This window comes from Aegilops tauschii, chromosome 7 (genome assembly GCF_002575655.3).
Source record: "Aegilops tauschii subsp. strangulata cultivar AL8/78 chromosome 7, Aet v6.0, whole genome shotgun sequence".
Taxonomy (NCBI): domain Eukaryota; kingdom Viridiplantae; phylum Streptophyta; class Magnoliopsida; order Poales; family Poaceae; genus Aegilops; species Aegilops tauschii.
Genome location: NC_053041.3, coordinates 284,861,697 through 284,889,621, shown reverse-complemented (window position 1 = coordinate 284,889,621; position 27,925 = coordinate 284,861,697). Strand labels below are relative to the sequence as shown.

At 50.7% G+C, this 27,925-nt stretch overlaps 2 protein-coding genes across 17 annotated transcripts in view; both read right to left on the bottom strand.

Moving 5' to 3' along the window:
* Positions 1 to 3,118: 3,118 nt before the first annotated feature.
* On the bottom strand, positions 3,119 to 7,140 carry LOC109769173 (uncharacterized). Of its 5 annotated transcripts, XM_073503037.1 has the most exons (8): positions 6,930 to 7,055; positions 6,198 to 6,263; positions 5,256 to 5,376; positions 4,864 to 4,977; positions 4,636 to 4,746; positions 4,456 to 4,556; positions 4,180 to 4,301; positions 3,119 to 3,640 (listed from the first exon to the last, which is right to left on the bottom strand). In XM_073503037.1, exons 4-8 carry the CDS (start codon positions 4,957 to 4,959, stop codon positions 3,546 to 3,548), a joined length of 525 nt encoding a protein of 174 aa, XP_073359138.1. In that variant the 5' UTR covers positions 4,960 to 4,977; positions 5,256 to 5,376; positions 6,198 to 6,263; positions 6,930 to 7,055; the 3' UTR covers positions 3,119 to 3,545. The 5 variants fall into 5 exon arrangements, 4 of the variants coding, with proteins under 4 accessions (XP_073359138.1, XP_073359137.1, XP_073359136.1 ...); XM_073503036.1 differs by lacking the exon at positions 5,256 to 5,376 and having other exon boundaries at positions 4,864 to 5,002; positions 6,930 to 7,140; XM_073503035.1 differs by lacking the exon at positions 5,256 to 5,376.
* Positions 6,938 to 27,925, bottom strand: part of LOC109777898 (uncharacterized) — a 28,028-nt gene continuing 7,040 nt past the window's right edge. For 2 of the 12 annotated variants that reach the window (XR_005763619.3, XR_005763623.3), the window contains 2 exons: positions 10,986 to 11,181; positions 8,138 to 8,397 (listed from right to left, as the gene is read on the bottom strand). Coding sequence is in view for 4 of the 12 variants with exons in the window: in XM_040396615.3 (XP_040252549.1) it covers positions 11,084 to 11,181 (98 nt within the window). In the remaining 8 variants the exon portion in view is untranslated. The other 10 variants (XM_040396615.3, XM_040396616.3, XR_012188632.1 and 7 more) reach the window with 9 other exon arrangements.

Genomic DNA, 27,925 nt, shown 5'->3' with positions numbered 1-27,925 from the left:
AGGGTACGCCAATAGGGTGACCCTTCTTGCCGACCACATTACCCACCCCAACCAATCCGCCTTCATCCAAGGCCGATATATCTTGGATGGGGTGCTAGTCCTTCATGAAGTCCTACATGAGGTCCGATCCAAACACCTCATGGCGGTCTTTCTGAAGATTGATTTCCATAAGGCCTACGACACTGTTAGTTGGCCCTTCCTTCGCGAAGTTCTGCTCCGGAAAGGCTTCGACGAACGTTGGATCACCGGAGTGATGCAAATGGTCTCTTGCGGTCGCACGGCCGTGAACATCAATGGGGGGATTGGCCCTTACTTCCCCACTCTTTGTGGGGTCAGACAAGGCGACCCATTCTCCCCATTCTTGTTCAATATGGTGGTGGACGCGCTTGCTGCCATCCTGGACAAGGCTAAGGCCGCGGGCCATATTCATGGGATCACTCCCCATTTGGCCGATGGCGCCGGGATCTCCCTGCTCCAGTACGCTGACGACACCATCATCATGGTCGAAGGCTCGGACGCGGACATCGCTAACCTTAAGTTCCTCCTCCTCTGTTTCCAACAAATGTTTGGCCTCAAGATCAACTTCGACAAGAGTGATGTGATGGTATTGGGATACTCCCCGGCGGAGGCCCTCGACATTGCCAACCGCCTCAACTGCCGTCTAGGCTCCTTCCCCACAACCTACTTGGGCACGCCCATTAGTGACTCTTGGCTTACAGTCACTGACTTGCGTCCGACTGTGGCCAAGTTGCAGACTCGCATTGAGCCATGGCAGGGTAGGTGGCTGTCGAAGGCGGCTCGAACGATTCTCATCAACTCCTCCCTCTCCAGCCTCCTCTTGTTCCTCATGAGCTTCTACAGCCTTCACGAGACCCTTCACCATGAGATCGCCAAAATCCAATCTCGATTCTATAGGGCCGGCGATAATAATAAGCAAAAGTACCATATGGTTAGCTGGCCTGACATCTGCAAGCCCCGAGATCAAGGAGGCCTCGGTATCATGTGCTCTAAGCGCATGAATATTGTCGTCCTTTTCCGCTGGCTTTGGCACATTTCGCAAGGGCACGACGGCCTCTGGTTAGACATCATCCGGAACAAGTACCTGCGTCGGCAACCCCTGGCCTTCTGTCAAAGGTCCGGTGGTTCACATTTTTGGCAGTCGGTCATCCAACTGCTCCCCGTCCTCCGCATCGGAACTTCCATCTCGGTTGGATCGGGAGCGGCGACTTTGTTCTGGTTTGGCCGATGGGCGGGTGACACCCCCTTCGCGACTCGCTTCCCCGACCTCTTCTCCATCACCGTCGACCCCTCCATCTCTGTAGAGAGGGCCCTTATTGACCTAGGGCGCCTCGCTTTCCGGAGGCCATTTGGGCCTCTGGAGGCCGCCGCTTGGCAGGAGCTGCTTGACTGCGTCGCTCTCCACGAGCCGGTTGTAGATGCTGGCCCAGATGAGGTTCGGTGGCGTCTTGAGCCTTCGGGCCAATTCTCCACCAAGTCCCTCTATCTGGCCATCGCCCCCTCCTCCGCCCTACCCCCCTTTCGGCGGTGTGGTCCATCCGCTTGCCACTAAAAATCCGGATATTCATGTGGCAATGGGTCCACGGACGGATCCCGTCTGGGGTGGAGGTTCGCAAGCGCAATGGCCCCGGGTCTGGCCTCTGCCCGCTGTGCGGTACCCCCAAAGATTCCAATCACATCTTCTTCTCTTGTGTGTCCGCTCAATTTGTTTGGAGCTGCTTTAGAGAAGTGGTGGGTGGTGATTGGTGCCACACCAACTTCCCCGACCTCTTCGTCGAACTCCAGAACTCCCCCTGCTATCTCGCCATATTAGGTGGCTCGAGATTGGGGCACTCGCGTGGACCCTCTGGACGATCCGCAATAAGCTTGTGATTCAGCGCACCCCTCTCCGACGGGCTACTGACGCTCTCTTCAAACTGTTTGGTTTCTTGCAGCTCTGGCGGCCGCTTAGCCGCCCTCAGGATCGGGACGCCATCTCTGCCTTCATTGCCGACCTTCGCTCGATGGCCGTCCGTCTTTCGCCGCCGCTCCCTCCGCCACCCCCAGAGCCTGATTAGACGACTGGCATGTTCATCGCCGGCTGCGACCGCCTTTCTTTTTATGTTTTTGGGGCTTGTTGAGCTGTGCCCTCAGCAGAACCTTTGTACTCCTTGTTGTGTGACCTGGGTGTGTGTGTTCTGAACTAGTCCGTGTATGTGTGCTCTTGGCGGTTTGCTTTATTTATAAAGTGGGACGAAAGCCTTTTTCGGTAATTCCCTCACAAAACTTTTTAATTTCACTAACTGCCTCAGAATTTTCATCTCTGCAGCCTAGTGGAGGCGTGGGGTCCGGGAAGGGTTTTGGGTAGCCGGGGGTGTCGGAGTCCTACGAGTCTGGTGTCCGGACTCCCGCAAAGCTCCCCCACTTTTGCCTCAGATTTGCGAGAGAAAACGCGTCTGAACCGCCTCACAGACCGATACAGGCGCGTGTTGGATGGCTTCGGCGGACCGAACAGCGTGGTCCAGAACAGATGCGGGCGGTTTGCGGGGTCGGCCTTGGAGGTGCCAAGGCAGCATAGACATAGGAATCATGTCCTTTTCAGGCCTTGTACAATGCTAGATGCTTAGGAAGGTGCTTAGAAAAATAAACCGGGTTTCTCTGAAGCACCAGTGTCTATTTCTACAGAAGAGAAACCTAGTTAAGCATCTACCCTGTATAAATAAGCATCGGTGCTTAAGGAAAGCCTGCTATATTTTTAAGCACCTCGCATTGTATAAGGCCTCGTGTGATCGAGAGGAGGGGTTCAGGTGCTCTCGTTCCTTCTGGCTAGAGCAAAGGACCAAAAAAGTGTGAAACCCCCCGTTATCATATAACCGAAGGAAGTAACTTGTTATACTAAACATGCCAATTTCTGAACGGTGCATGTATGTGCGATGGGTTTGTGACTCCCTCTGTAAATTATTCCATCCGTCCCATAATATAAGAGTGTCAGAAACCCTCTTATATTATGGGACAGAGGAAGTAATATATAGAGATCTAAAAGATCTTATATTAATTTACAAAGGGAGTAACTTGGAATTATACAGAGTAAATCACAACCCAGAATAGAACTGGGTAATGCTGAACCTATCGAATACATTCCATTTCAGTTCATAAATTTTGCTTTGAAGAGTAACATCATGATGTACCAAATGGATTTTGAAAACCCAGGGTACTGTTTCCACTATACCTTTCAACATTGAACAACAAAATCGATGTAATTGGGGGCAAAAACATGAAATGAACAAGATACACCGGAAAAAAATCGATTTGCACTTTAATGGGAGACCTATACTTCTGTAAATATAATCAAAGACCGGTCCATCTTCTTGCCCAAGCCTTGTGGTATGTTACAAACAACATGGTGGTGGGTACAATGCGCGCTAGGCAATGTCTCTGTTAGGACAATGTATCAGCCTCTATAATTGCTGTATACAAGCATCCTCGAGATGTGGCGTTCACTCTAATTAGTTTTTGCTCGTTTCCATACAATAACTGTACCGTCTGAATCAGATGAGGCGAGCAAATTTTCCCCGTGATTCCAGGCTACTCCCATTACTGGAGAGCCGTGTCCCTTTAGGGATGTAAACGACTTCATCAATACCTGCAGTTTATTTACACATGAATTCTTTGGCCGAGCCAAATCATAGAAGTAAACATTTGAATCTCCACTGCCAGTAACTTCATAGTCAGAAGAAAATACAAGTCAACTACATTTATTTATTTAATTTTCAAAAGTCATGGAATGCATTAGTCTTATAGGCACTAGACAAAAGGGTTGTGACTGGTGAATGGCAGATCATGTATTTATTCTTGGAAAAGCAAGCACACTCAGTTGCCAAAGATATCCATCACAGGTTATTAATTTGTTTGAAAAGTTCAACTAAAAAGTCTAAAAAAGCAGTGTAACAAAGTTTGACCAGGAAAACTTGGCATTAAGTGGCAACTGTGATTGTCTTGATACTTCACTGGACTAAAACTATGACTCCGCATTCATAGTGACTAATGAAATAGTTAAGCAACATTTGAGGGCAGGCAATACAAAAGTGCAGTAGCAATTGGGTGCAAACCGCTTAAGTTTCAGCTAACTAGAGCCAACTATGGTTTCTCGGAAAAAAGCAACTACAAACAGTTCCAACTCACCTATGAATTCCCCTTTCTCAAGGGAAAGAAGTGGACAGAAAGAAGCACGGATATTCTGCACTGGTGAAGCCAATTTTAGAGAGCATATGAGAGTCAAGTATCCATGGGAATTTGTTGCAATGCTAAAATGCCAATAACAAAATACTGGTGAGATAAAAGTGGAAGCCACAACAGGATGGACTGTAATAAAGTACACAGCTGAAGAAATTCAGGTTTCGATCTTGAGCACAAGAGAGAAGTACTGGACAACGTGCTATGAGAGAGAAGGTACGGTACCGGATGGTTGTAACGGAAGATTTGATCTTACAACTCTTGTTCTTATGAGTTCTAGATAAAGACCCTGTGTGAGAGTTCACACTAATAGTGTATATGTAACCCTGCACATTTCAAGCACCAATTCAAAACTATGAGATGTAAATTCCACATTAGTATTTAGCAAATTAAATTATTTGATACCTGCGCATCACCAGCAAAAATAAGTTGACCAGTGTGGTCGATATCCAACGCTGTAACCGCATTGTCATAGGTGAGTTTGCTGATTACTCTCCCCGTGCTAAAATTAATTGCCTAGATTGGAAAGAAAATTGGATCACATGGCCATTAAAGCAATTGATGGAAATGTTTCTGATTACAAAGGAATAGGAAAAAGTAACAATCATACTTTTCTGCTAAGTTTGGACTTACAGGATGAAAGCAGATGCATAGCTGGGAAGAAACTCCATATACGACTCTGATACAAGTGCCTTTAGAGATCTCCAACACTCTCACAATTTTATCCATGGAGCATGAAGCTATGTACTGGTTATTAGATGAAAATCGAAATCTGTATTAGGTAATTAATTATTCAGAATCACATCATATATGTGAGATCACCTTCCTAAAAGACGCATATAAGATATTTTCCAATAACATTCCAACACAAAATATTCCTCAATAACAAATTGCTTATCCCACACACTACCATTTATTATCTATCATTATCTCCACTATTGAAGCACAATCACAACTTTCTGAATACAACATCACATTTTTTATCTGGCCAATTTACAACAAAAGTCTTCCGTTTAACTACTTACGAAATTACGACTTCTGATTCAAGTCATAAGTCTATGCAGCGGCGAGCAAAGGGGATCTGATGACGAAAAGAAATGGCACCTCCCCGCTTTCATTCTCATCTTATGATCCCCGCATACAAAACTAAAAAATAAACAAAGCCAGACAAAACAAACAGATAAACAACTGTGATCAAACAAGGATCAATGAAAATAAATCTAGCACTCTCAAAACCCTAAGATGTGTTCTGTAGTAATAATCTCATATGATGGAAAACTGGGAAAATTTATAAGATCAGTGTAGAATTTGAAAACAAGGGATATTTACAAGATATAATATATAGTTTGAAAACAGGGGATATTTACAAGATATAGTAAATGAGATAAAGCAGCAGTAGTCGCTCCAACAGTAAGGTTCTAAAAAAGGGTTTCCCACGGTTGATCGATGTGTACTCACTGAGAATAAAAATTGAGCAAAGGCAACCTTTTCCCTATGTTGTGAGAAGTATGCTCCTGATGCACGAGAATACAAAGCAAGACAGTACTCCATTTTCTCATAAACATCTTCAAAGAAGTGAGTTGAAAATGGGTGTGTTCTTACTTGAACACTAATCACAGGGCAATATCCAAATTATCGTGCAAATAGGCTTGAATCAACAGTTGCAGACATGAAGTTAAAGCAACAAGAAATAAATTGGCAGATCTCATAATAACCAGTGCAACAAGAAAATGCAAATATGAAAAGAAAAGAAATAATATATAAGAGAATGGACACTACATGAGAATCACTTTCAGCTTTCTTCCTGGTTGATTAGAGTGTTTTCAACAAACTCCTAAGAACAATCAGCAAAAAGTTGCTCTAAAAGGGGCAAATCATGATTAAGCATGTGCTTCATCTATCATATAGGGAGAAACAAGACATTTTGTAGCACATAAAGAAAAAAACATACACGAGCAAGTACATACCAAAACAGTGTGTTCATGTACTTCATCTACTACAACATGAGTAACATCACTTAAGTCTTTGTTTCCCTGAAAAGTGTGAAGTGTGTAAGAAAGAATTCTCAACAACTATTAAGAAATGGCAGAAAGGCAAAATAACAAAATATAAAGAAAAAAACAGTAGTATTAGTTTTAAGTAGCTGAAACTTAAATCCTCAAATATAGGATCCAAACAGCACAACTTAAAAACAGAACTATATAAGTAGAACATGTTATCATGTCAGTTTGGCACATAGTTAGGCATATTACCAGTAAGTTTCAGATATTGTCATAGGCATGGTTAGGCATGCCCGCGAAATGGTTATCTGTACTTGACAATGGAGTATTAACATATTGCGAATTGCATTATCTCTTTCATACACGCAAGTAGCATGCAACAACTCAAATTTTGCAAACATTTTGCAAACAGATGACCAACCATCTTCTTTACCTAATTTGGAGGGGTAGTTCCTTCTATCAGGACACTTGAGTCCACATCAATTAACTTGAGTTCATAAACATGTTTACATACACTTGTAGATGGTGCCGCACAAATAACCGATAAAAATACATGTTTTACATTGTAGTAAAAAGAAGCATATATTTTATAATCAGCAAGAACTTTTATATGGTTAATTACAGGGTAACCTATAGATAATACAAGTGATTTAAGTGAATCCATACATCGGTGATTTGATTGGAGCCACGTAAGAATACCTGCTTGGTGACAATCAAGAATCCATCTTTCTATAGTTTTGTATGCTTTTTTAAGTACATCAGTGTGACGCCCGGATAATTAAGCTACAGTAATCCCACGTTAACGATGCCACGTCACCCCGTTTACTGTTGATAAACTCTCGATAGTTCAGAACCGAAACAAATTCAAAATTTAAATAAAAGCAAATAATAAAAGTTTACAAATATTAAAACTAAAATGTTCGGAGTGAGCCAAATAGTCCATATTAAATATTGGTGAAGAAACCACACTTTTGTAGAGTATTTAACTGCACTATAGTAAGTAAAAACAGCAGCAAAACAATTATTTAAATGCTTTTAAATACTAAACAAATGTTAATCTAGTTTATATAATCACCAAACTTTTTGGAGTAGGTGGCCTATGTTATTATGCTAATTTAGGAGTAGAGGTTGTATTTTTGTAAAACTGTTTTGATAACTAAAATAAATAAAACAGAAAAGAAAATAAGAAAGAGATAAAAATAGAAAACAAAACAAAAGTGTAAAAAGAAAAAAAAGGAGAAAGAAAGAGAGAAAGCCCCCTGGCCAACTGGACCAGACGGCCCAGCTGGCCGACCCACCAGGCCCAACCGGCCAGCCCACCTATTCCCCCCACTACACCTACCCCCACTTCCCGTAACCCTAACCCGCACGCGCTCCATTCCCTCCCCCGTTTCCCTGGATCGGGATTGATTCCCCCCCACTCTCTCTCGCCCCCCCTGCTCGATCTGGACGCCCGCGCCTAGGGGCCGGACCTCGCTGCCCCCCCCCCCCGACCCTGGCGCGCCGACGCCGCTCGTCGTCTCCGGCACCATCCGCCACCTCGCCCAGAGTCGCCCCGCCGCCCGTCCACGACCACGCTGTCGCGGGACCCCGCCCGGAGCCACCTCGTCCCCGCCGTACTCGTCGCGCTCGACGCCTCGTCCGCCGTCGCCCTCCCCATCGACGGACGACCCCGCCGCCGCTGCTCGTCAACGCTGCCTCGACGCCGCCGCCCGGTGCCGCCTCGGGTCGCCTGCCCCTACGCCGACGCGACCTCGCCACGACGTCGCCGACCGCCTCCCCGGCCCCACCCGAGCCCACTGCCGCTTCCCTACGCTCCGCTGTGAGCGCCGCCCGTTCCCCCCTTCTCCCTTCTCCCCGTCGTCGTCCGGCGCGCCCTGGCCGCGCCCGGCTCACCCCTCTGTCGTCCGCGTCTCGCGTCGCGGTTGCTCGCACCGCGAGCACGCCTCGCCGCCAGCGTCAGCCTCCGCATGGCCTTGCCCCCTCCTACTGCTGCCCCCACGCCGCTTGGCCCTGCAGCCGTTCCTGCCGGCCTCGCCGGCTGCCAGCGCCCCGTCGCGCCTCGCCTCGCCTCGCACCGGGCGGGTTCGGCCTCCGCCCGGGGCAGCGCCCGTTAGCCGTGCCCGCTCCAGTGGCCTTTGTGCCACTGGCAGCTGGGGCCCCTCCCCTAAAGAAAAGGAAATGTAAAAATATATATTAATAAAAATAATTAATTAATTAGTTAAACACTTAATTAACTTAAGTAATCTTGTTTAATTAAATTAGTTAATTAGATAGCCTAGCTAATTAGCTAATTAACCTAATGTGACAATGACATGTGGGTCCACTATAACCCTATTGACCAGTCAACAGTTGACTGGTCAACTGCTGACTGGACCTCCCCTGGCCCACTTGTCATCCTCTGTGTACACTTCTGTGTACACAGAACTGGGTGCCCATAGCAATTTAATATTTATTTTCGAATTATAATAAATTCAAAAGATTGTTTAAATCTTTGAAAAATCATAGTAAATTAACCGTAACTCGGATCGAAAAACTTTGTACATGAAAGTTGCTCAGAACGACGAGACGAATCCGGATACGCAGCCCGTTCGTCCACCACATATCCCTAGCATAGCAAACGTGCAACAATCCCCCTCCGGTTCATCTGTCCGAAAACGCGAAACACCGGGAATACTTTCCCGGATGTTTCCCCCCTTCGTCCGCGTTAGGGCACACCTAGCACTGCGCATTGTCTTGTCATGCACCGTCATGCTTATGTTTGCATTATATTTATTGTTTCTTCCCCCTCTTCTTCTCCGGTAGACCCCGAGACCGGCGCTGAGGCCACCGAGTACGACTACGTCACCGACGAACCCTTCTTGCCAGAGCAACCAGGCAAGCCCCCCCCCCTTGATCACCAGATATCGCCTATTCTTCTCTATACTGCTTGCATTAGAGTAGTGTAGCATGTTACTGCTTTTCGTTAATCCTATCCTGATGCATAGCCTGTCATTGTTGCTACAGTTGTTACCCTTACCTGCTATCCTACTGCTTAGCATAGGATGCTAGTGTTCCATCAATGGCCCTACACTCTTGTCCGTCTGCCATGCTATACTACTGGGCCGTGATCACTTCGGGAGGTGATCACGGGTATATACTATATACTTTATATACATGACACATGTGGTGACTAAAGTCGGGTCGGCTCGTTGAGTACCCGCAAGTGATTCTGATGAGGGGGCTGAAAGGACAGGTGGCTCCATCCCGGTAGAGGTGGGCATGGGATCCTGACGGCCCCCGACTGTTACTTTGTGACGGAGCGACAGGGTAGGTTGAGACCACCTAGGAGAGATGTGGGCCTGGCCCTGGTCGGCGTTCGCAGATACTTAACACGCTTAACGAGATCTTGGTATTTGATCTGAGTCTGGCCATTTGGTCTATACGCACTAACCAACTACGCGGGAACAGTTATGGGCACTCGGCGTCGTGGTATCAGCCGAAGCTCTTTTTGACGTCAGCGACGGAGCGGCGCGCGCCGGATTGGACTGGAACGCCTGCTAGGCTAGGTCTGCTTCCGGCCGCCCTCGCAACGTGCAGGTGTGCAATGGGCGATGGGCCCAGACCCCTGCGCGCATAGGATTTAGACCGGCGTGCTGACCTCTCTGTTGAGCCTAGGTGGGGTTGCGACGTGTTGATCTTCCGAGGCCGGGCATGACCCAGGAAAGTGTGTCCGGCCAAATGGGATCGAGCGTGTTGGGTTATGTGGTGCACCCCTGTAGGAAAGTTTATCTATTCGAATTGCCGTGTCCCTCGGTAAAAGGATGACTCGGAGTTGTACCTTGACCTTATGACAACTAGAACTGGATACTTAATAAAACACACCCTTCCAAGTGCCAGATATAACCCGGTGATCGCTCTCTAACAGGGCAACGAGGAGGGGATCGCCGGGTAGGATTATGCTATGCGATGCTACTTGGTGAACTTACCATCTACTCTCTTCTACATGCTGCAAGATGGAGGTGGCCAGAAGCGTAGTCTTCGACAGGATTAGCTATCCCCCTCTTATTCTGGCATTCTGCAGTTCAGTCCACCGATATGGCCCTTTACACATATACCCATGCATATGTAGTGTAGCTCCTTGCTTGCGAGTACTTTGGATGAGTACTCACGGTTGCTTTCCTTCCTCTTTTCCCCCTTTCCTTTCTACCTGGTTGTCGCAACCAGATGCTGGAGCCCAGGAGCCAGACGCCACCGTCGACGACGACTCCTACTACACCGGAGGTGCCTACTACTACGTGCAGCCCGCTGACGACGACCAGGAGTAGTTAGGAGGTCCCAGGCAGGAGGCCTTGCCTTTTCGATCGTTACTACTTTTGTGCTAGCCTTATTAAGGCAAACTTGTTTAACTTATGTCTGTACTCAGATATTGTTGCTTCCGCTGACTCGTCTATGATCGAGCATTTGTATTCGAGCCCTCGAGGCCCCTGGCTTGTATTATAATGCTTGTATGACTTATTTATGTTGTAGAGTTGTGTTGTGATATATTTCCGTGAGTCCCTGATCTTGATCGTACACATTTGCGTGCATGATTAGTGTACGGTCAAGTCGGGGGTGTCACAATCAGCCGACACTGAATTATGTTCCGAAGCAAACCCTGCAATACAAACGAGGGAAGAACAAAATAATCACTGTCATGCTCTCTATCAGGCAAGATAAACATGTCATCAAGTAAGTTGTTTGCAAGGACAACAGAGATGTAGAAGTCGCATTTACATGCTGCATAATGTCCTTTTACCATAGAAGTCCATCATGCCAATACGTAGCATGTCTGGGCACGTCGGTTGGATGACAACATGCCCGTATCAAGTTTATCATCTGTCATCCCACCCGTGTACTCCTCCTAGCTCGCTTCCTCTGTTATCCAAGAAAATTGCCGTCACAATGCACAAATAGAACACTTGCCTTTGTCCTGGAAGGAAACAGAAAAATGTATAAGTATGTTACACACAGGTATGGCTCATTAATAGTAATCAACGCTAACATCTTGCACTCGAATTGGTGACACGATTTGTAAGTTAGTGTATTTATTGTTCTTTCTTTTCTTCCACTTTCTCTAATATACTTCCTTCGTCTCAAAATTCTTGTCTTAGATTCGTCTAGATACGGATGTATCTAATACTAAAACATGACTTGATACATCCGTATTTAAACAAATTTAAGACAAGAATTTTGAAACGAAGGGAGTATAACACTGGAATACCAATTCAACATAGTTGCTATATCTACGACCGAAATGGTATGTGAAATCTCCTTCTTTATAAGTATACTCCATTATATAAAGTAGGAACATGTCAGATGGGTTATAAAAAACCAAGAAATTTGTTTACGGCTTTCTCCTGAACTGTTAACAAACGGTGAATTCCTTCTGCAAAAAAAAAACAATGAATTCATGAAGAAATAGAAAACTAAAAGAATCATTATTCTCTTGAACTGTTAACGCCTAAATGGTTCAAATAGTTCAGACATTTTTACCAAGCATGAAAAGACCCTAAACCCAGGATCCCAATTGATAGCAAAACAACCTCCCAATAAATAGACGTATCGGCCGGTAAAATAACTGAAAAGTAAAGAGAAGAAATCATCACCATGCCAGCTGGGTTAGATCCGCATATAACCTGGTAAGGAATCACGAACCTTCAGCATTTTAAGAGCATCTCCAGCCGCGCCCCCAACAGGCCCTTCCCAGGCGTTTTTGCCGCGCCGGCGCCAAAAAAAGGCCCAGCCGCGCCCCCAGAAGCCCGTTTTTCGCCGGCTCTGGCCGAAACTGGTGCCGGCGGACCCAGGCCGAACCCGGCGCCCTGGGGGGCGCCTGGGGCGCCGGCACAAGCGAAAAGGGCGCGTGGGTCCGCCCTGTCGGCGAGTCGAGCGCCTTTTCCCGCCATTTCTTCCCGCTTTTCCCCCACTTCCCTCCCATTATCTCCCTTCCTCCCGCCAATCTCCCTCCCACTCACCTCCCAGCCGGCCGCCATGCCACCGAAGAAGTACGTCGTCCCCCGCGCCGCGGCAACCGCGACCGCCTCCGTCGCCCAGCCGAAGCAGAGGAAGCCGAGGGCGCCGCCGTCCAAGCCACCGGGCATGTCAAATGCCGACTGGAGGGTGGAAGTTCAACGGCAGGAGGCTGTCACCGCCGACTGGCAGAACAGGGCGATCGCCAAGAAGGCCCGTGACAACGCGACACGTGCGGCTGCGGCTTCGGCGAAGCAAGCCGAGGTCGAGGCGACTCGCGCGGGGATGATGAATCCACCCGGCAGCCACGCCCAGTACGCGCCCTGGGGCCAGCAAGGCGTCGGCTCTCCGTCGCCGCAACCATGGGGATCGCCCTCGCCGGGCTACGCCGACGGGGACGCGCACGGTGGGTTCAACCCCAACGTCACCTTCCCCCATGGACACCCGGCCCAGCGCACGCCCTCGCCTGCCTTCGCCGGCGTGCAGTACCCTCCATACAACTACTCGCCGCCCGCCTACGCGTCCTCCCCGACGCCACCTTTCCGTCGTGGCGCGCTTCCTTTCTCGCACCTCAGCGACACCGATGAGACCGAGGCCGACATGGAGAACATCATCGCGACCGGCTCGACCGCGGCCACCGCGTCTCCCGGGTTCGTCACCCCGGACGACATGGTGGATCTCAGCGGCGGCATGGACGGTGAGCTCGGCTACGTCTACGGCGAGGAGGAGCAGGAGGAGCAGGAGGAGGAGGACGAAGAGGAGGAGGAGGAGGAGCAGGCGACTATTCCGGCGAGGAGGCGCAAGAAGAAGAAGCGGGCGGCCAGGTCCAGCGAGCCGCGCATCAAGTGGGCGTCCAAGGAGGAGGAATGCCTCACCGAAGCATGGAAAATCGTCTGCCTCGACCCGACCACCGGCACAAACCAGAGCATCGAGACGTACTGGGAGCGTATCAAGGCCGAGTTCGACGAGCGCAATCTCGTCGACCCCTACTTTAAAGGCGTCTACATGCAGCGCGGGGCGATGGCGAACCATTGGGGGCGTATCCAGGGGGCGTGCAACAAATGGCATGGGATCGTCGAGGAGGTCGCGGCTCGCCCGGAGAGCGGCGCCAGCGTTGAGGATCAGGTATGGCACGCCGGTCTCCCGCCTCTCTTCGCCGTGTGCGCCCGCCAACTGTTTGTTCCTCCGCGCAGTTGTTGCGCATGTCCGCCTTGTATCGGCAGGGCAACAACGACGCCAAGTTCAAGTACCTCCACGTTTACAAGCGCATTGACACGTGCGAGAAGTGGGCGGAAGTCCGGCGCACCCTCGACAAGGCCAAGGAGACATACAAGCCGGACGCGCCGACGTCGGGCGCGTCAGAGGGACGGCCGGACGGCAACAAAGGGGCCAAGAAGGGGAAACACGCCGACGCGGCTACCGCGTGAGTGCAGGAGTCCATCGAGCATTGCCTCGCCGACGCACAGGCCCGGGCCGTCCTGCGTGAAGAGAAAACCGCGGCGCGGTGGTCGTCGTTGATGACGAACAGCGCCATCAAGCTCGACCTGCTCCGGACCAACGTCGCCGCGAAGAAGAGGAACACCGACCTGGCTTTTCTGATGGGCGGGGTGGACATGCTCCAGAGCACCGACGAGAAGCTCAAGGCGTGGTACATGGCGGAGCGCGGCCTCATCCTGAACCAGCTGCCAACGACGGCGACGCCAACTCCCGCGCCCACGCCCACGCCCACGCCAAGCCCGAGTGATGACGCCTCCACGACGCCCAACAGCACCGAAGCCGCGCCGACACCGCCCAGCACCGAAGCAGCTCCGACACCGCCGAGCCCGCGCACGCCGACTCCACCGACGCCTGAGGCCGACCCCGCCGAGTGATGCGTTGCGCACGCGAACTTGTGGCGCTCTATTTTTTGTACGCCAGACTACATCCGATCGCCGAACTGTGACTTGTGATCGCCGGACTTGTGGCGTTTTTTATGATGAGCGGGAACGACCAAGTTCGAATTTCCGCATCCTGGGGGCGTGACTGGGAGCTAGGTCGCCCCCAGGGGCCGAGCTAGTGCCGGTTCACCCCCGGACCGCTCTTTTTAGGCGCCCGGGGGGGGGGGGGGGGGCGAATGGCTGAAGATGCTCTAAGCAGCATTTTTTTCACCAGAACATCACCCAAGTGCTTCCATGGATCATACCAAGGCAAATAGGGTGCCCGCAGTGGTAGAACGTGGCTAGCACGCACATGAGGTTGACACTAAAGAGATATACACAAACTCTCGCCACAGCCTAGAGTGTGATCAGGTGTTGATATTACTACCCTTGCTCCTCTCAATTGTTCCAATATAAGAAGAAGCAATATAATCTCCTCCACAAAGATCCCAATATATTACTTCACCCAGACCAAATCACGGCAATGCATAATAGCACAACGTTCTATGCTTCTTAAATGTTAAATCCCCTTTATAGGTTCCAAATTCATAGAGGAATTTCTAGTGGAGTCCATCTCACTGAGATCTGCCAAGGCTGTATGGGGCAAGATAAGCCATACAGGCTTGACCATACATGCACGGGAGTAGGGAATATGTCGAGGGCGCGTCTGCGTGCCTGTCTTGTTGGCGCGGCTGCGGGTGGAGACGGCGGCCAGCGCGCGGCTCCTCGGGAAGATGACCTCCTTCCGCCACAATACCATCACCGCGCACGGGCTCCAGCATCCTCACGGCAGCACCCAGCCTCGACGACCCCCTCTTGCTCTTCCTTCCGCCATCATGTGGTGGTGTCCGTGGAGGGCATCGGGTGGCAGGGTGCCAGGGTAGCAGCAGGGAACAGGGCCGGTCCTGATATTTCGGGGGCCCGGGGCAAGACAAGATGAAGGGGCCCTAAAGTCACATGAATATATGCATAATTTTTTCTATTCCAATTGCAAGCAATTACTCAGCACACTATAATTTATGTTCTGTGTCATCTTGACTATTAAAAAAATGTGCATTCATATAGGAAAAGTTGGTTGCTCTTGTAAATCTACACTTACTTCTAGATTAGGTGAATTAACACTTCTATGCACCTGCAAAAAAGAGTAACACTTCCGTGGCCACTCAATTTCTATCATCCTATGATCTTTCATTGGTTGTTCTTCCACAGTAAATATCCTAGCAGTAGAAGTACTCTTTTTTGTTTGTGGGGAAGCAATAGAAGTACTTTTGTATGTGTTCTAAAAAATATCAATGGCTCATTTCTGTGACTCAATCAACACATATACATGTTTTTTTTCTCATTGACAGATGGATACTCTCTAGAAAAATCTTACTAAATTAGTAGCAAGCTTTCTAATTAGCACACGAACATAGCATCGTGATAAGAGGTAGGCTCAAGTACAGCCGAAAGACCATATCGACTAGGAGAATAGCGGTCAGGGGGAGGGCGAGGCCGAGCTCGAAGACCATAAGTCGGCTGGGATGAGGAGGACGACGCACCAGAAGTAGATGACACGTCAGTGGATTTATCCACAACACGTGGACGGCGAGTATAATGGAAAGGGAAGGAGGGAAGAGGTGGAATCACTGGAGGTGGAGATGGAGAATGTGTCGGCGATGAAGGTGGAGAAGGGGAAGGTATCGGTGATGAAGGTGGAGAGTCATGAGATGAGGGAGGAGAAGACACTGTAGGAGAGGACGGCGTATGATCTGCAATAGCAGGACGAGGAATAGGAATACTGGGCACAGAGGGAGGTGTATCTGGAAACGTAAGAAAAGAGATGTCCTCCGCTGAAAAACCCGAGGAGGATGGACGCGGGTAGAAGGGGCGAGACTCATCAAAAGTCACATCTCGGGAAATACGCATCCGTCGACCGATAGGATCCCAACACCGATAGCCCTTATGCTCATCACTGTATCCGAGAAAGACACACTCAATAGACTGAGCGGTCAGTTTGGTGCGTTCACGAGGGGCAAGCAAAACATAGCAAACGCAACCAAACAAACGAAGCGCCGAATAGTCAGGAGGATGACCAGAAAGACGCTCGAGAGGAATACCACCTTGTAGAGCTGTAGAAGGCTGAATGTTGATGAGATAGGTGGAAGTGGTAACGCCTCAGCCCAAAAGTGAGGCGGAAGAGAGGCGGCGATCATCATCGCACGCGCCGTCTCAAGAAGGTGACGATGCTTGCGCTCAGCCACACCATTCTGAACATGAGCACCAGGGCAAAAGAACTAAGTAAGAGTACCCTGCTCAGCAAGAAATCCTCGCAGTGCATGAGAGATATACTCACCAGCTGAATCTGCGCAAAAAACACGAATAGGAGTGGAAAACTGGGTGTGAACCATGGCAGCAAATTTTTGTATATAGATAAGACCTCACTACCAGAAGACATGAAATAGATCCAAGTGTACCGAGAAAATCGTCTATAAAAATAATATAGTAGCGATGACCCCCTTTCGAAGAGAAGGGAGCCGGATGAGGGAGTCCTGGATTAGGGGGTCCCCGGGCGTCCGGGCTATGTGACGTGGGCCAGACTAATGGGCCATGAAGATACAAGACGGAAGGCTTTCCCCCGTGTCCGGATGGGACTCTCCTTTGCGTGGATGGCAAACTTGGTGTTCGGATATGAAGATTTCTTTCTCTGTAAACCGACTATGTACAACCCTAGGCCCCTCCGGTGTCTATATAAACCGGAGGGTTTAGTCCGTAGAGGCAATCATAATCATACAGGCTAGACATGTAGGGTTTGGCCATTACGATCTCGAGGTAGATCAAGTCTTGTAACCCCTATACTCATCAAAGTCAATCAAGCAGGAAGTAGGGTATTAGCTCCATTAAGAGGGCCCGAACCTGGGTAAACATCGCGTCCCTGTCTCCTGTTACCTTCGATCCTTAGACGCACAGTTCAGGACCCCCTACCCGAGATCTGCTGGTTTTGACACCGACATTGGTGCTTTCATTGAGAGTTCCACTGTGCCGTCGTCGAAAGGCTTGATGGCTCCATCGATCACCTACAACGATGCTGCCATGAAGGAGATTTTTCTCCCCAACCAAATTTTTGTATTCGGCGGCTTCGCACTGCGGGCCAACTCGGTTGGCCACCTAGAGCAGATCGACAGCTACGCCCCTGGTCATCAGATCAGTTTTGGAAATCTGAACTATGTCGCCGATATCCGAGGAGACTTGATCTTCCAAGGGTTCGCGGCCCCAACCACCGCTCTGGACTTAGATCTGGAGCACGTCACCAGGTCCAAGACGGGAGTTTAGAGCCCGCCGGACTCCCTGCAGCTATAGAGCTCGATACTGGAGAACTGAAGGGGATAGCATCACCGGCAGGCCCGGAGTTACGTCAGGCTCCCTCTATCATCATAAAGCCGGACTCTTCTCCGGACACTAGCTCCGAACCCTCGAAGTCCGCATCAGGTGAGCTCGGCCAGGGAACTTCTGTCCCGCCCAACTCCACGGACTCTCGCTTCCCGTCCAAACCTCGCTTTTAAACGAGGCTTCGGACTTAATGCGATCCCTCGCCATCACAGAGGAATCGCTTCCGAATTGCGCCCAGCCCGGACTAGGGACTGAGTGCAGGGAATTTTACTTCCCACCCACCACCCATTTCATAACCACTGTCGAGGATCTAACCGACATGCTCAATTACGCCTTTGAAGACATCAACGGTACGGACGACGATGCCGGAGAGGAGCGGGCCTAAAACCCGCCGTTCACTGGACGCTGGACGGCCACTTCCTCATACGACGTGTACATGGTGGCACACCTAAAGAAGGCGGCGGCGATGATGAGAAGGATCCAGTCGAGGACGAACCTCCTGAGATACCACCAAAGCGTCGACATCAGCGCTGCCGCTCTAAATCGCGTCGCGGAGAAGATAGCAATACCGGCACCGGGGACAATAATACTCCGGAGAACGCCGAAGACCAAGAAGCCCCCATCGAACCAACATCCGAGCAAGATGATAGGGAGGACGGGCAAGTTGACCCTGACGAGCCAGCAGGGAACGAGGACTCGGAGGATAGCAACTATCTACCACTCTCCGAGGATGATGTGAGCCTCGGCGACGAAGATTTCATCGTGCCAGAGGAACCCCTTGAACAAGAGCGCTTTAAGCGCCGGTTAATAGCCACTGCAAGAAGCCTGAAAAAGTAGCAGCAGCTTCAAGCTGATCAAGATCTGCTCAATGACAGATGGACTAATGTCCTAGCAGCCGAGGAATACGGCCTCGAACGCCCAACTAAGAGTTACCCGCGGCGCAAGCTGCTACCCCAATTCGACGATGAGGCGCTGGAGCCCATACCACCAGCGCGTAACGCTACCGACGGACCTGACCGACCACCACGTGGTCGGGACAGAACGACAACTCAAGCCGAACACCAGCCCGCACCACCTCGCCATAAAGGCAGAGAAACAACAGCTCAGGGATACACCTATGACCTATGACAGGACCTCGAAAATAGAGTCGGTCAGACCAGATCAATCTACGGATCACGGGGGCGTGCCCCGGCGCGAGAAGACGGCTATCAAGCCTAGCGCGACAAGCATAACCACGCCCGGGCCAAAAACCGCATACGGACTTCATCCGAACTGCGTCGTGACACGGCCCGATACAGAGGCGCCGCACACCCCCTATGCTTCACCAATGAGGTAATGGAGCACCAATTCCCAGAAGGGTTTAAACCCATGAACATCGAATCATACGATGGCACAACAGATCCCGCGGTATGGATCGAAGATTTTCTTCTCCACATTCACATGGCTCACGGTGATGATCTACATGCCAGCAAATACCTCCCACTAAAACTTAAGGGACCGGCTCGGCACTGGTTAAACAGTCTCCCAGAAAACTCTATCGGAAGCTGGGAAGACTTGGTAGACGCCTTTAGAGACAACTTCCAAGGCACGTATATCCGGCCTCCAGACGCCGATGACCTCAGTCACATAGTCTAGCTGCCCGGAGAGTCGGCCAGGAAATTCTGGACCAGGTTCCTAATAAAAAAGAACCAGATTGTCGACTGTCCGGACGTCGAAGCCCTAGCGGCCTTTAAACATAGCATCCGCGATGAATGGCTCGCCCGATACCTCGACCAAGAAAAGCCGAAGTCCATGGCAGCCCTTACAGCACTCATGACCCGCTTTTGTGTGGGCGGACATAGCTGGCTAGCTCGTAGCAGTAACAGTACCAGCGACCCTGGCCCTTCCAAAGTCAGAAACGGCAACGGCAGGACCCGACGCAACAAACACAAGCGTCGAAGCAACAATGACAATACCGAAGATACGGCGGTCAACACCGGATTCAGTGGCCCCAAGTCCGGTCAGCGGAAGAGGCCATTCAAAAGAAATAAAGACAGTCCATCTAGCTTGGACCGAATACTCGATCGACCCAGCCAAATTCACGGCACCCCTAACAAGCCTGCCAACCATACCAACAGAAGTCGTTAGGTCTTTAAACAGACCGGTAAGTTAAATACCGAATATAAGGAAAAAGGGTCGCCCGGCGAGGACGACGACGAGGAGCCTCATCCACCGAACACAGGGGGACAGAAGAAATTTCCCCCCGAGGTCAAAACGGTGACTATGATATACGTTACTCACATCCCCAAGCGGGAGCGCAAACGCGCGCTAAGGGACGTCTATGCGATAGAGCCAGTCGCCCCAAATTCAACCCATGGTCAGCCTGTTCGGTCACTTTCGATCGCAGAGACCATCTGTCGGGGATATACCCCGCAGTATGACCCGGCTGGAGATATAACCCGGCTAGGATTGGGTGTTTCATTAATGACCCGGCAGACTATAAGCCGGCAGGAACAGTTAAGTAGGTTAAGTTCGCGGGAACAAGTTGAGCATTGTAACCCGGCAGACACAGTCATGTAACCCGGCACATGTTAAGCCAGATCGTAAGCCAGACGGTAAGCCAGATGGTAAGTCAGATCGTAAGCCAGATGGTAAGTCAGATCGTAAGCCAGATGGTAAGTCAGATCGTAAGCCAGATTGTAAGAAGCCCAAGACGTTAAGAAGCCCATGGTGAGACGTCAAAGGAAGGTTAAATCTTAAGTCCAAGTTGGACTCTACATGTAACCCGCCCCTTCAGCTTATATAAGGAGGGGCGGGGCACCCCAAGAGGGGACAAGAAACAATTGATAGGGCTAGACACCGAGAGCCGGTTCCCGGCGACTCTCCCGTGATCATAATGAGACCTAGCCTCAAACAGCATGTAGGGTTGTTACCGGATGATGTTTCCCGGGGCCCGAACCTGTCTAAATCCTTGTCTTGTGTTGCGTCTCTCGATTCCGCTCAACCCCTCTCAAGCTACCACATAGATGCGTTGGCCTCGCGACTAAGTCCTGACACTAAGGACATCTGCCGTGACAATTCCACGACAGTTGGCGCCCACCGTGGGGCTTCGCACACAGTGGTGTTGAGTTCTTGGAGGGATCTCTCCAGGGATCAAGAAGCTTGCAATTTTTTCGGAGGAATAAGAGTCATTGCGGAAGGAGTATATATTTTCTTTTTTGAAGAAATACAGTCAGATTTGAGACTTATCTGAGGTTCGAGAGAAAATTAGGGTTATGATCCGCAAGTCGCCAGGGAAGCAGTCACGGGCGCGTTATCATTGTTTCCATGTGAAGGTTATGGTCAAATCAATCTTGACCCGGAGAAGGACTAGGACCATGGTTCGAGCTGTTAAATCGCCAGCCCCGCCCTCTGCAACCAGGTTTCGTCGGGCCGTTTCCCCTACAAGTCGCCATCAGGCCGCCCCGCTTTGCATCAACTCACCTCCTCGGTGTTCACTTCATCTACCACGCGCATCAGCGCCGTTGACTCGCCACGGCGGCTCTTCCTCAATCGCCACGAACCGTGAGCCGCCGTCTTCACCTCACGCTCCGGCTTCCAAATTGCCGGGCCACCGTGAGTCGCCGCACCCGCGCGGCATTAAGTCGCCACTGCAGGCCACCGTGGCATCGCTCTCACACCGCCGCAGCCTCGCGCCGCTATTGCTCAGCGTCTTAAGCCTGCGCCGGGACACCTCCAAGGTGCCGGTCTTGTTGCCGCCTTATGCTGACCTCGTCGGAGCGGCCTAACTCCGAGCCGCGTCTAAACTGCTAAGCCGCCGGCCGCCCTCACTGCCTTTGCCGCTTCGAGCGCAGTCTCCACGACCTGCACAAGCCGCCCCCCGCTCTGTTTTGTGCCGAGACACTGCATCCGCTTCATCCACAGCTGTGATCCGCCACGGGTGAGCCGTCGCCGCGCAACTCCACTCCGAGTCACTGGCCTTGGTGTTAAGTCACCATGCGTGGCCGCGCTGAGCTGCCTCGCGGAGAACCGCCGTCGGAGGGCCGTCCGATGAACCGCCGCCGCGCAACTCCACTCCGAGTCACTCCAACCGCACCGATGAGTCGCGCTGGTCGGGTGGCCCCGTTCTGCCTTTCCTCTATGGTGTTTCCTGAGAGCCGCCCCCTGTTCGGCCTCGTCTTCACTGCACATGGTGTGGCCCGGCGTCCCCTTTACGACGAGACGGTTCGTGGCCGTGTCAAGACGCCGGCGCCCAAACTCCGATGCGACGGACAAGTCGTCGCCGGCCTGCCTTCCGCTGTGACCTCGCCACTTCACATCTGCCTGGAGCAGCTGCCTCGCCTCCGCCGCACCTCAAAGCCGCCACCGAGTCGATGTCGACTGTGAGTCGCCTCCGCCTCCGGGCGTTTCATCAACCTGCCGCGGCCTACCTTCACCTGCCAAAGCTGCCACGTCGACCGCATTCCTCCGCCTCGCCGCTGCACCCGCATGACCCCGAGCGGAAACCGCCGGGTTCTCCCGCACCGCGCATGACCTCCGCTCCGGGTTACTCGATGAGTCGCCGCCGCCGGTTCGTCTCCACCGCGGGTGGACCGCGCCTTGCCGATTTTGCCTCCGCATCAAGTCACCTTCGAGCTGCGTGCCTGGAATCGACCTCCCCTCGCCGGCACTATGTCACTGCCTCTGTGGCCGGTGTCTGCTGGCCATCGGTGAGCCGCCGTCGCAGCCCCCACTGCCATGACGCCCGCTTAGCACCGGCTCTCGTGTGCTCGGCAGACTGGCCGACCCGCGCCGGCCCCGCCGCCTTCGCCTCCAGGCTCACCCCTCCGGGTTGCCGCTGTCTTTGCCGTGGTTGGGTCGCTGCCGATGAACCGCCAACCCCATGGCCGTCCGAGCCACGTCCGCTGCCCTCACCGCAGTAGTAACCTATTACTGCCCCCACTTTGAGCCACCTCCCTCCTCACCGGTGCCCATCGGAGTCGCCACTCCAAGTTGCCATGACCCGCCGGCTGCGCCTACTGAGCCGCCATGGTCTGCTTTGAGTCGCCGCTCCGCCTCTGCTACCTTTCGGAACCGCCACCTTGAGTTGTTGTGCTGTCAAATCACCACTCTACCATTTGCCACTGTCCAAATTCAGAAGCAAGTGCAGAGTTGAAGCTGAAACATTGGTGTTTCCAACAAGCCGCTTCCGCGGTCACTTATGCGGCAAATCGCCGTTGCGGCCGTATCCTGACGCGCCAGTGAGGCCATGCCCCTAGCTCCTTGCCTCGCCGTTGTTGTCGAAGGAGACGGGCCCCCTATCTCACTGAGCCGCCGCGATGATCGGCTCCGGCATGCTTTCTGCCGGCTCGCCGTCTCTCTGTTCGCGGCCGCTCGCGCCAGGCCGGTTTTGCCCTGGCCTCGAGCCGCCGTTCCTGTCGCCCGCGAGAGGCCCGGCTGCCAGATCCGCCCATCCTCGATGAGCCGCCGCGCTGCCTCCAGGACCCCGTGCCACCTCCGCTGGCCATCTGTGAGCCGCCGTCGCTGCTTGCCGATGCCTATGAGTTGCTTCCGTCAGATGATTTTCCCCTGCCGTGGCCTCTGTTTGCCTCGCCTCTCGCGCGTGAGCCGCCTCCCCTGAAGTAGCCGTTGAACTTCGATGAGCCGCCGGCCCTGCGTCACCGAGGAGCTGCCTGGCACAGCCCTCAAATTGAGCCGCCGTCATACTCACCTCCGCCTGACTGCACCGTGAGCCTCCCGCCGCAGTCTCCGAGCCGGCTCTGCCGTACCGCTGGCCTTCCGCCGTCGCTGCCTCAGCCTCGCTCTGAGTCGCCGGGGACCCCCGCAGCAGTCGCCGCCTCCGCTGTCCACACCGCGTCATGTTTCCCTCCTCACTCGACCTCGGGCCGCCATCTGCAAGCCGCCCCCGTCGACGTGACACTGAGCCCCCGCCGCCGCGGTTTCTGCCTCTGTCGGCCTCGCCTCCGTTGCGTGGCTGTGACCCGCCGAGCTGCCTTTGCCAGCCTTGCTTTTGTCATCGTCACCGCCTAAAGCAAGGACGGCTCATCTTTGTTCTGTCGACTGGTGGTCGATTCGCCTCTCCCAATACATGTTTATTTCTTAAGAAGGGATTTTGTGGCATTTTGCAAGTGATGGCTGAATCGGTTGAGGCATCAGATCCGTCAGTTTGTGTCATCTGCACGTTTCCTGTTCACATGCCGCTGTGGATATTTATCAGTCGTTGTTGTGGCCTACATGAACCGTTTCTATGACCTTATCCTCGCCAAGTCGCCGGAGCCTCCTCAGCTGTAGCAGTGCCAAGTCGCCACGGTCTTGCCTTGGCTGAGCACCCGCCCGAAGGCATTGGTGAATATTGGGTGTTTTATGGATGATATGTGGGGCTTTATCAATAGAGATGAATTTGAACAGATCAGTACAGCACTACTAGAATGTGTGAAAGGGCCATTGGAGAAGGCCTTGGCAAAAGCTCGCTTGACAGTAGAACGAGCCTTGAAAGGACTATAAATACAAGGGAATGTATTGCCCGGGGCAGTGCTTTTCGGTGTGCGATATTTCATCCCACGTTCAAAGTATGGGAGTTCTAGCAAGGTACTGCTACAAGTGATACATCAGCCAAAAAACAGTATGGAGTACTACCATTACTACATGTGTACATTCTACGGCAGTCATCCGCAGCAAACGGGGTTATATGTCCTTGCCATGCCGCTCAATAGAGAGCGCCTAAGTTGCCGTTCTGGCGGGCCAATCTATATCAGCACATCAGGGTCACACCCGCTCATCCCAGCTGTCCAATGGACGTGTGCAGACCGCCGCCATGTGGTCCAGTCTATATTATCAGCCACCGTCTATACTGGATGGTTCAATGAGCAGACATGCAAGTCGCCACCACTACAGTTCGGTTAACTTCAAAACAGCCAGCTGGGATGGACCATTGGCCGAGTTGCTGACACAACTCATACGGGATCATTTACAACCCGCTGCAGTCACCTCAACCTTCTGTGGATTCACATCGCGTTATCAATGCCAATAATGCACATCTTATGCTATGGCCGAGTATGGGGAGTCTCAAGCCAACTCCTCGAGTCATCTTTAGACTCGGGGGCTACACAATGATATGACTCAGCAAAGTCTTGCCAGTTTCAGCAAATTCAAGAACACCAGGACATTGGAGGGAAAAAATAACCCGGTCCCGGAGGCTACCGCTATATTGGTGAAAATTTTAAAGGCCGTCAGAAAAATTTCCGGCTTAAAAAGAAAGGATTCCGGTTAAAAACCCGGCTCAAGAAACATCTCTCTCCCACAAAGCACTGAAGCTCTAAATATCGGGTTTAAAAACCGGTTCAAGGGAAATTTATTTACCACAAAGCTTTGAAGCTCTCAAATCCGGTTCAAAATCCGGCTCAAGTACGAGTTCTCAGAAAGATTAAAGGGTGCCAAAAAGAGCTTGCTGTCATGAGGCGCAGTTCAAACATGGGTATCCCACCTTACTGCTTATCTTATCATGATCACTAGGGGGCTTCCTGTTCAAACATAGGTCGTATTCGAACCAAAGAGAACATAGCTGTCGATACCCTTTTGATCGGCACACTGCCGAGCTCATTGGGGAGTTTCTTGGTCATATTTGAACCATAGCTCAACCCCCTTTGGGAACCGACGTGGATCGTATTCGAATCAGCGTCGTTAAACAACTCTCAAGGTCATTTGGGGGCTTCCTGTTCAAACATAGGTCGTATTCGAACCAAAGAGAACATAGCTGTCGGTACCCTCTTGATCGGCAACGCCAAAGCCACTGGGGGCTATATGATCGTATTCGAATCTTAGCTTAACCCCTTTAGGACGGTTTGCTGATCGTATTCGAATCAGAAGCCTCAAAAATTTTGAAGTCCCTTTTTGCAAACAGTTTTCGGATTTTATTTGAAGCTCTTTTGATCATATCTAAAGTGTATATGAGTGGTTGCTATTTAACCCGGTTTGACTTTGGATAATAAGTCGCCATCATATGACAATCATAAACATTTGGAGGTCTTGATTCCTAAAGATTGGGTTATCACCCTTACTGCACAGGTTACATAAACCGGCAGTGCAAATTCAATATCATAGTGGTTATATGTGAGATATTATGACCCGCCCTGCGGTAAACCGCCAAGGGATCTTGTGATCTACTTGTGTGCAGGATAAGATTACATTTGGGTGATTACCCGCCCTGGCTTTTAACGTTAAGTTGCTAGGGCATATGTTGTTTAAACTCTGTGCAGGATTTACAGGGCTATGACTTACATAAATGATTAAGTTCAAGCCCATCATCAAAGATTGAAATTGGTGTCTCAAAAGGGTTGTCAATTCTTGGTTTTCTCAAAGGCTATAAGCCGCCGGGTTATAAAATTTTCGGCTTACAATGGAGGTGTAATAAATCGCCATCGGCCAAGCGTCGTCGGGTATTTAAACTCCGGATTTACTTGCCAAAAGATAAGGTATTTGAATCTTTAAATAGCCAAACTTGGCTAGATTTTCACTATGATATTGAATGACTGAGGTTTCAAACCGGGTTATTCAAATGTTTAATAGCCAGCATGGCTGGATTTTTATTATGGTTATCAGTAACTAATGTTATGGTTGAGGTTTTCAAAGTCGCTTTGGCGCAATGGATATTATTTTATCAATGGATATGATTTATTCTACAATGAAAGGGATAGTCCCGAGTCGCTGCAGGCTTACAACCCGGCACTTGGGGGCTACATTATTTATATTGAGATCACATCAAATATGCAAGTCCCATGTCACTGCCAGCATGCACCATGGCACTTGGGGGCTAATGCAAAGTCATTTTTTGCTCACTTCATTGAAGACCCGACTCATCCCATTGTAATGAGCCGGCCCTCGGAGGCTACCAATTGCTCATGTCAAAAATTCAAGGTACACAAGCCTCTGTTCATTATATTGAAAGATCCACTACTTAGTTGGTAGAGTACAAAGCTCTTAACCTTATGGACGTGGGTTCAAGCCCCATGGTGGAGATTACATCATGTGATGTTATCATCAATAAATTATGTACAAAGTCCCAGCTCAGTATTATCTTAATGAGCCGGCCCTTGGGGACTACACGTTGCTGCTCAAGTCTACATGATCATATCTATAAAGTCCCTGCTCATTATTGTATAATGACCCGGCACTTGGGGGCTACATATGTGGAATACTCAGTTTTGACTAGTGATTGAGATGAACAACATGGATTTCTTCAAAGTGATAATATTTTTGTTGAAGCAAGTCTTAAATCATTACTTTGTTTCTGCTCAAGACTTGGTGGCTACAGGTAATATGGATAGGAGGGAGAGAATCATGACTTGGCATCATCTATTTATAAACCTGGCAAGTTTTTCATCTTTAAGCCGGTTGAAGGTCACATGAGTATTTCAAGACCAGGATTTAAGCCGGGTCAGTAAATTGATTATGAAGTTGGCTTATTTGACCCGGATTTTTGAAGAAGGAAATAACAAGGAGTTAAGGATGATCAGGTGCTGGCTTACAAAGATGTTTTAACCCGGAGTGTAACCTGTTAAAATTGTTCTTGTGTTGTTTTACAGGATCAGTTTAACATGGATAAATCCAAATTAAACTGGGGGCTAATGTCGGGGATATACCCCGCAGTATGACCCGGCTGGAGATATAACCCGGCTAGGATTGGGTGTTTCATTAATGACCCGGCAGACTATAAGCCGGCAGGAACAGTTAAGTAGATTAAGTTCGCGGGAACAAGTTGAGCATTGTAACCCGGCAGATACAGTCATGTAACCCGGCAGACACAGTCATGTAACCCGGCACATGTTAAGCCAGATCGTAAGCCAGACGGTAAGCCAGATGGTAAGCCAGATGGTAAGTCAGATCGTAAGCCAGATGGTAAGTCAGATCGTAAGCCAGATGGTAAGTCAGATCGTAAGCCAGATTGTAAGAAGCCCAAGACGTTAAGAAGCCCATGGTGAGACGTCAAAGGAAGGTTAAATCTTAAGTCCGAGTTGGACTCTACATGTAACCCGCCCCTTCAGCTTATATAAGGAGGGGCGGGGCACCCCAAGAGGGGACAAGAAACAATCGATAGGGCTAGACACCGAGAGCCGGTTCCCGGCGACTCTCCGGTGATCATAATGAGACCTAGCCTCAAACAGCATGTAGGGTTGTTACCGGATGATGTTTCCCGAGGCCCGAAGCTATCTAAATCCTTGTCTTGTGTTGCGTCTCTCGATTCCGCTCAACCCCTCTCAAGCTACCACATAGATGCGTTGGCCTCGCGACTAAGTCCTGACACTAAGGACATCTGCCGTGACAATTCCACGACACCATCCGACCAGCATCCGTCACGAAGGTTCGGCTGCACTGGTCCTCGACCCAATTATTGATGAATTCCACCTTACGCGAGTCCTCATGGACGGCGGCAGCAGCCTTAACCTG